The sequence below is a fragment of the Medicago sativa genome, chromosome 4 (genome assembly GCF_051527215.1).
Source record: "Medicago sativa cultivar Bolivia chromosome 4, Bolivia_mono, whole genome shotgun sequence".
In the NCBI taxonomy this organism is placed as follows: Eukaryota; Viridiplantae; Streptophyta; class Magnoliopsida; order Fabales; family Fabaceae; genus Medicago; species Medicago sativa.
In genome coordinates, this window is record NC_140752.1 from 10,518,983 (window position 1) to 10,527,236 (window position 8,254).

An 8,254-nucleotide genomic window follows, 5' to 3' on the forward strand; every position below is an offset into this window, starting at 1 on the left:
ATAAAATTTAAAAAAGAAATACTATTAAGTATGTGATTAAACGCTTTCTCTTCTAAATTTTATCATCTCCTTGTCAATTTTTTTTTTATCATCTTTGTATGCCCAAATAAAACCTATTTGAGTTTGTGCATATGGAAGAGTCACTATAGTAGAGTTCTATCTCTTATCGGAAAAAGAAACCGAAACAATCCTTATTTAGATTTTGCGTACCTTTGCGCCGAATTCTAAATTATCATAGTCTTTTTTTTTTTAATCCGGAATCAGTTTCTTTAACTAGTTTTTTCCCTTAGAAACAGAAATGTTTAGACAAAAAAATTAAAATAAAAGATGTTACTAAAAATTAAAATTAATTGACAAGTTTCTTGTACTTTTTCTAAGACCAAAATGATTTTATAATGATACGATTAAATAAAATAGAATTAATCAAAATTTGCATATATTTAATACTCCATAAAAAAATTATTTAAAAAAATGTTCGTATTCAAAATAGGAGTACTAGTCAGGCAATACATTACCAACATGTGGTGGAAACAATTAAAACCAGCTTTGCTTTGTATTCATACACAGTTACACACATCACATGCTGAAATTGCAATAAATGGAATTTGCATTAGTAGTATATATTCCCAAGCTAGCTAACTCACATAGTCACATTTATTCATAAAGCATTGTGATAAGAACAAGAAGAAGAGTCCTAGAAAGAAAGAAAGAAAAAATGCCTTGCCTTTACATCTCTACCAACGTTAATTTAGATGGAAAAAACATCGATCCTATCTTTGATCAAGCTAGAACTGCTGTTTCCACAATCATAGGAAAACCAGACAAGGTATGTCTCTCTTTTGATTTTGAGTGTTTTACAAATAAAACTTGTGGAATTTGGTTTAAGGTTGTGTGAAAATCCTTTTAGGGTTGACACAAATTAATATGAATTTTGGATTTTGTTGATGATGGTGTTTCTTTATTTTTTGATATGAGATTATGTTGTTTTTCTAACCTAACTGATTCATAATGTTTGATTGGTTTCTGGTATAATTGGATGAAATTGTTTGATTAATTACTTTTTGTTTGCTATGTAATGTTCAGAAGTGTACACTTCTCTGTTTGGTTTGTCACTGAGCATTATTGCTGTTTGCACCCTTTTACTCTCTGCCTTTTCTGTAGAAAACTTGTCACACTCGAATAACGAATACTAACGTGAAATTTGACATAACAAAATTATTTTATTTATTTCTGAAAATCAAATGGTTTTGTTTGTATTAGACTATTTTTAAGAAAACTTCAGTCAACATCTTTCTTCAAAATATTTTTTTATTGTATAAATATAATGGAAGTTAAATAAACTAATTTCAATGGGAAGTTTAATACATAGAAGTTGTACAAATAAGACAGCAGACTAGTTGGAGGCTTTTCTGTCAGTAGGACAGTTTGTAATATTTTAGTGCTCTTTGATGCAATTTTTAGGGAAAATCACACGATTAGTTCTTTAACTTCATTTTATATACACTTTTGTCTTTTATTTAATTTTTTATGTTATAAAATGTTAACATTGTTATTCTTTTTTATTAATAAAAAATAAAAAAAACTCATAAAAAACTTTAAAAAATTCATCAAATTCATAAACAAACTCAAATCTTCATCATACAAACCCATGTTGTACTTTGTTCCAAGTGAAATTCTTTTTTATTTTTATGAAAGTTGTACCGTCCAGCACATAGAAGTTATCATGGTAAATTCAATGACATTTTCCTATTAACTTTGCGCACAAAGAATTTTGTGGAAGTAAGTAAATAGCCAAATTGGTACTCAAAACTGTGAATATGAATTAAAATAATTTATGAATTTTCAAATTTAGAAATACAATTTTGAAATTGTAACACATCAGTCAAAATTCTTCCATCAATTTTTATCATTAGAGGCTATATCATCACATACATAGTGATATTTCAAGGTGAATCCTACAACAATGCCACATAACCCAAAACTAAATTGCATGGTATAAAAATTTATGAGGTAGAAGTTGTGTAATGTGTTTGAATGTCGATGTGATAGTCTTAGAGTTGGCATGAAATGCATTAATTTCAACATGTGTGAATGTAATTTTTGCAGTTTGTGATGGTTCTATTGAAGGGGTCAGTTCCAATATCGTTTGAAAATAACAAAGAACCAGCTGCATATGGTGAACTAGTTTCAATGGGTGGCATTAATTCAGAAGTGAAGAAGAATCTAATCAGTACCATTGGCACAATATTGGAATCCAACCTCTCTATACCAAGAACAAGATTTTTTCTCAAAGTCTTTGACATCATGGTTCTCAAAATTGAAAATAGCTCCAAACTGTAGTGATGCTTTTGATTTAGTCCATGATTTGTCACAGTATTGTCCTATACTAGTACTACTAATTGATAAGTGACATTTAAGGAGTGTATTGCTACCGATAATATGTTTCATGTCTTTGATTTTTGCTTCCGAATAAAATAAAAATGACCTTTTTGTCATTTACTTTGACTTGTTTTTAATTTGGTCCTATAATTATTCTTCTGTGAATTTTGCCTATCATACAAAATATTGTTAAAAATCAGTCCTCTTTGGTTATTTGCTGTCATCACTGATAAAATACAAAATTTCTTAAAAAAATGAAAAACTTTTATGGTGTTACGCAAATAACAAGATTGTCATTTTGGTTTTCTCCTCTTCGAAAGATATCATTTCTCCGACGAAGTTAGAAAGGATTTATTCTTTTAAAACTTTGTTCTCTTCGAATTTGATGTCAAATTCTAACAATTTGAGGGACCATTTCATTAGAACTAAACACCAACAATATCACTTTCAAAAATCTACTTTTAAACCCCAACTATTGCCCCTTTTGCAAAAGACCAACATTCCATTGGTTTTGACCCATTAAGCTAATTAAGCTAATATGTACATTTTTAAAAAACAATTGTGTGAAAATTAATTTAAAATAAAAAAATCAAGAAAAATCAAGAAGCATTGTCCAACATCTTCATATCTTCATCATTCGCAATCCACACATTCTCGCACCACCAAAGTTTGATCTCTTCGTATCACCACAATTTCCAACAATCAAACCATTTTTTTATGTTAGAACTCATTCCACAACCTTCTTTTTCCTCTCCCCTAATCTGAACGACACAAACTCCTCTAAAAATGACACATTTATATGAAAGCTTTCGTTTCTTTGAAGCAATCTCATAACCAATTTTTAGGACAACTATTTCATACTCTTATTGTGATTATATATCTTTATATATCTTTGATCTGTCTCAAAAATTTATTTCACTTGTGATATTGTGACGGGAATGTCACTTGATATTACCCAACCGCAATATGACACATGGCAACCATATTTTAGAATAATAAAAAAAAGCCAAATAAGAGAGAAGAAAGAAAAAGAAACATATCACGTTGTGGTTGGATAATGTCATGTGACATTCACGTTGCAATGTCTTGATCCCAAAAATGATTGTTCAAATAACTTATACTCCAACCTTTAAAAAATATTCTAAGGGACAAATGTTTTCTCTATCTTCTTTCATTCAGAAACCCTAATTGTCACTACCTTTCTTCTTATTATCTATCGAACATGGATGATTTATGATCAATTTTGATTCAAAATCGCTCATCCGAAATGTTTTTCCTTCTTTTTAAGTTACATAAACGATTTCCATATACTTTGAGTTTTCTTTCGTTTGTTTTTGTGATTTCGTCGTTGTTTGTTTTGATTTTTCATCTTTGTGTGGTGTATTTTTTATTTCTCAATTTAGTGCGGTTTTTATTTGATTCAATCAATGACTCCAGTGTTGTCAACTTTGTAAATGTGGATGTATGAATATACTCGAACACAGTAATATTTGTAGGCATAAATAAATAGGCTTAATTAATGCTTTGGTCCCTTAACTTATTTTTGGATTTCAATTTGGTCCCCTAACTTTAAACTGTCTCAAATTGGTCCCTTAAATCTTACACCGTTTACTATTATGGTCCTCTCCGTTAGTTTTTTTGTAAAAATTGTTAACCTTTGCCACATGTCAGTTTTGATTGGTGATCAATGGTTGGATTTGAAAAGCACACTTGGCATACCATGGACTCACAACATATGATAACTCCCTCTTCATCCTCTTCTTCACACCAACGCCACCATCTCCTTTTCTTCATCTTCTTTCATCATCTTTTCATCATCCTCAAAAACAACTTCATCAATAAAATTTTAGAAAACACTTATTCTTTATTGTATTTGCGTATCAAAACAATTTTGGAACACAATAGGAAAACTTTCTCAATAACAACCATGTTCATCGTAACGTTAACAATGTTCAATCACAACCAAAGAATTGGCCAATGATAGCAATGTGAAGAATGGACATCTTATCACCAGTCCTGTGAAAATGATCCTTTAAATCCACACCTAACTCTTCAACAAAACACTTGATCAAATCTGTCTTCCCAAGAGCAGCTGCTCTATACACAGGAGTTTCTCCAAGTTTGTTTCTCATATGTAACAATGGCGTAAACTACTCTGACATTGTTTCCTCTTCTTTCTTCAATATACTCTTTGTCATTTCAACTTCACCTGTGAAAGCCACTTCATGGAACACAATTTTGGAACACAATAGGAAAACTTTCTCAATCACAACCATGTTCATCGTAACATTAACAAATCTTCATTATTTTTTCAAATTTCTAATTTTCATCCTTTTCACTTCCCCCTAAATTCCTGAAAAGAGTAATTGAACGGATCTGAAAATCTGAGAGAACAAAGGCGATGAACAGTAACACAATTCATCGATTCACTTTGAAATTTTATTGTTATAGCTTTAGATTGTGATTCAATAGAGTTTGAAGGCGATGAAGGTTCAAAGACGATCTGGATATTCGATTGATGATGTGGTATTAAGGAAGAGAGATTGTTGGATTTGAATTTTGGAAAAAGGAACAGGGGTTCCAAACGTCACTCTTCTTCATTTTCTTCAATTTGCTGCTGCTGTTGTTCCTTTTTTTTATGATGAGATTAAGTGTTTTTTTTATGGTGGTGATGTAGTGATTTAGGGATTTGGTTAAAGAAGTTTAAGATTTGCGCTGCTGCTGTTGTTCTTCTTTATTTTATTTTCTTCAATGGGATTTTCTGTGTTGTTGTTCAATTTGCTGCTGTTGTTGTTCCTTTTTTTTATGACGAGATTTTGATTTTCTGTGTTTTCTAAAATTTTATTGATGAAGTTGTTTTTGAGGATGATGGAAGAAGATGAAGAAAAGGAGATGGTGGCGTTGGTGTGAAGAAGAGGATGAAGAGGGAGTTATCATATGTTGTGAGTCTATAGTATGCCATGTGTGCTTTTCAAATCCAACCATTGATCACCAATCAAAACTGACATGTGGCAAATGTTAACAGTTTTTACAAAAAAACTAACGGAGATGACCATAATAGTAAACGGTGTAAGATTTAGGGGACCAATTTGAGACAGTTTAAAGTTAGGGGACCAAATTGAAATCCAAAAATAAGTTAAGGGACCAAAGCATTAACTAAGCCAAGATACTATGAAAGGTTTTGTTCCCATATTCTATTCATCTATCCATTCTAATGAATAAATATCTTTTATTTTTTTCTTCAAAAAAAAAAAAAAAAAAAAATATCTTTTATTTTTGTTAAAAAATAATTTTCCAAGCAAAAATAACATAGAAAACGATTCGTTGTTGTTATAAAAAGAGGTTTGGATTTTCAACCAGTGGCGAGTAAGAGAAAGAAGTAGCTACAACCGAGTCAGTCAGTGATTTGAAGAGAGATATCGAAACGATGCCGTGCCTCAACCTCTCCACCAACGTCAACCTCGAAGGTGTCGACACCTCTTCCATCCTCTCTGAAGCCACCTCCACCGTCGCTACTCTCATCGGTAAACCCGAATCCGTACGTCTCTCTCTCCCTTTCTCTCTGATTTGTTTCCAACCTCGAAAAATAACTGCAATTACTTTGAATTTTGCTATGATTTGTGAATATTGAAGGGGTTGCTATGGTTTTAACCTAATTTATTTGAATGGTTTGCGGAAAATTGTATAATTTGAAAGCAATTAGTCTGTTGTGTTCATCAAAATGGATTGTTGGAAATGGAATGTCATAACTGTTTCAAGTTCCAAATCTACATTTCCCTATGTCTAACTGTCTGAACAAGTGTAGTCAATGACTTCTGAGATTTCCCATAAGGCAGTGCATTATGTACTGTAGTTGCTCCTTTCTGGTTTAGACAAGGCATGTCTTTAGCACGTTGTCCAAAATTTTTAAAACATTCGACAAGTTGAGGTGTCTAACATGCTAATAGAGATGGTACAGCGGGATAAAAATAACCAGAATATTTAAAATTACGAGGAATGCTAGGGACACTCTCTTTTCAACACTCTCTAACACTCACTCTTATTGGAGAAAATTAATGTATGCCCCACTACGTTAAGTGGAACCCATTTCCAAAGTGTGAGACCCACCTTAATTTAAACCAATAAACAAGTGGGTGTTTGGGAGAGTGTTGAAAAGAGAGTGTTGCTAGCACTACTCTAAAATTCCACCAACTCTCAGTCTTTGGGTCTGTGTTTTATAATGAATGTTACATTTAATTTCACTGTTAGTTATTTTTTTTAGTGTTTGTGGTTTAGTGTCTTTCTTGAGTGAATTTTAAGGATGCTTTAGATTTGATGTTATACTTGGTGTTATTCATACGTTTAATTGCTTTTTGGTGTTGGTAGTTTAATTTTCTCTTTTATTATATTCTTTGATTTTCCGTAATATGTTATAGTTTTGACATATTCAGTGTGTTTTAAATCAATGATTTTCTGGCCTTTATTGGTTTGCAGTATGTGATGATTGTGCTCAAAGGATCAGTACCCATATCTTTTGGTGGGACTGAGCAGCCAGCAGCTTATGGAGAATTGGTGTCCATCGGTGGTCTTAACCCTGATGTGAACAAGAAACTTAGTGCTGCAATCGCCGCAATTCTTGAAACCAAGTTGTCTGTTCCCAAAACTCGATTCTTCTTGAAATTCTATGACACCAAGGCAAGTGTATAAGTTTCTAAATTGTCCTGAAAAGAAGGGTCGTTGCCCTGGACTCTTTTCTTATTGCATTCCTCGTTTTTGTTTAGGCACATCAGAGTCAAGAATATGCACAGTGTTTGCATGCTTTACATCAGCAATAGATCATGTAAATTAATCCTTACTGTTCAAAACTGTTAGTTAGCCCCTTTTAAGATGTAATTAGTAATTTTATCTTCTTGACATCAACTCACCTTTTCCAGTGTTTACTTTTGTGCACAGTAAATAGTTGCTTCTGCTTCTTTTGCTGATACTTCTGCTTTGATTGTTTTGCAGGGTTCCAACTTTGGATGGAATGGAACTACTTTCTGAATTTTATGCCAGTTTGATTATGGTGCCTTTGAACGTTGGATGGAGTCTTCGTTTTGGTTTCGCTTCTGCTTTTATTTTATATTTGATGTCATAATATAAGTACTTGAGGTTTTTGGTAGCATAAGCGAGCCAAGTAAATCAATTTGATCAATTGTATGGACAAGTGAGGTTTGTGTGTGGTTTATGGCTCTTTTGGACTAATATTATCAGGCACCATTTAAGCTGGACATTTGTATTGGTGATGCATTATCAATTAAACTTGATACCTAAATGAAATCATTGTCTTGTTGCTTATTGGTATTATGCAATAATAATAATTGTTCTATGATAGATTAATGTCTAGTTTTTGTCATAGTTGTGAGTAGTGCACAGTAGCACTGCGATTGTGGTTTTGCAATGTTTTTCAATGTCATGTCATTTGGATGGTTCTGGCCTTGTACCTGATTCTCTCACTCGAAATGCTAATAATTTGTAGATCATTCCTATCTATTTTTTTTTATAGAGGTTTCTACAAAAGAATCAGCTCAAAACTTTTCGATCATTCCTCTCTAATTTTAGGTCGAGATTTTCGTTGTTTTGGTTTTATAGTTTTTTGTATTTTAAAAATTCACAATTAATCTGTCACATTTTGTAAAATTCTAATTTTACGTGGGAGATCTTATTTTAATGTCTTAAACATACCTGTAAAAAGACATAAAAAAAATGTAATTTCTAAATCACTTTTTTTGGACTTGGTCTACAGGAAAAAATATCAAATTTTTTTTCCACCCCTCAATTAATAATATAAACAAAAAATTGAGTCAAAAAAAAGTTGCGAGTGTTTTTTCTTTAGGCAAAAAAAATTGTCATGTCA

General features: G+C 31.8%; 2 protein-coding genes across 3 annotated transcripts; both read left to right on the forward strand.

The window, feature by feature from the left end:
- Positions 1-577: 577 nt before the first annotated feature.
- LOC146926219 (uncharacterized) lies at positions 578-2,505 on the forward strand. The gene is made up of 2 exons (XM_085758588.1): positions 578-826; positions 2,107-2,505. Exons 1-2 carry the CDS (start codon positions 716-718, stop codon positions 2,338-2,340), a joined length of 345 nt encoding a protein of 114 aa, XP_085614714.1. The 5' UTR covers positions 578-715; the 3' UTR covers positions 2,341-2,505.
- A 3,238-nt stretch (positions 2,506-5,743) lies between these two features.
- LOC146926220 (uncharacterized) lies at positions 5,744-7,695 on the forward strand. Of its 2 annotated transcripts, XM_085758589.1 has the most exons (4): positions 5,744-5,917; positions 6,853-7,053; positions 7,140-7,198; positions 7,366-7,695. In XM_085758589.1, exons 1-3 carry the CDS (start codon positions 5,807-5,809, stop codon positions 7,191-7,193), a joined length of 366 nt encoding a protein of 121 aa, XP_085614715.1. In that variant the 5' UTR covers positions 5,744-5,806; the 3' UTR covers positions 7,194-7,198; positions 7,366-7,695. The 2 variants fall into 2 exon arrangements, with proteins under 2 accessions (XP_085614715.1, XP_085614716.1); XM_085758590.1 differs by lacking the exon at positions 7,140-7,198.
- Positions 7,696-8,254: the final 559 nt, after the last annotated feature.

What these genes read in the sequence shown, in the direction of transcription:
- LOC146926219 (XM_085758588.1), top strand. Translation starts at nt 716, where the DNA reads ATGCCTTGCCTTTACATCTCTACCAACGTTAATTTAGATGGAAAAAAC. An exon ending in TCATAGGAAAACCAGACAAG is followed by an intron (nt 827 to 2,106) that starts GTATGTCTCTCT and finishes TAATTTTTGCAG; the next exon opens with TTTGTGATGGTTCTATTGAA.
- LOC146926220 (XM_085758589.1), top strand. Translation starts at nt 5,807, where the DNA reads ATGCCGTGCCTCAACCTCTCCACCAACGTCAACCTCGAAGGTGTCGAC. An exon ending in TCATCGGTAAACCCGAATCC is followed by an intron (nt 5,918 to 6,852) that starts GTACGTCTCTCT and finishes ATTGGTTTGCAG; the next exon opens with TATGTGATGATTGTGCTCAA. An exon ending in TGAAATTCTATGACACCAAG is followed by an intron (nt 7,054 to 7,139) that starts GCAAGTGTATAA and finishes GTTTTTGTTTAG; the next exon opens with GCACATCAGAGTCAAGAATA.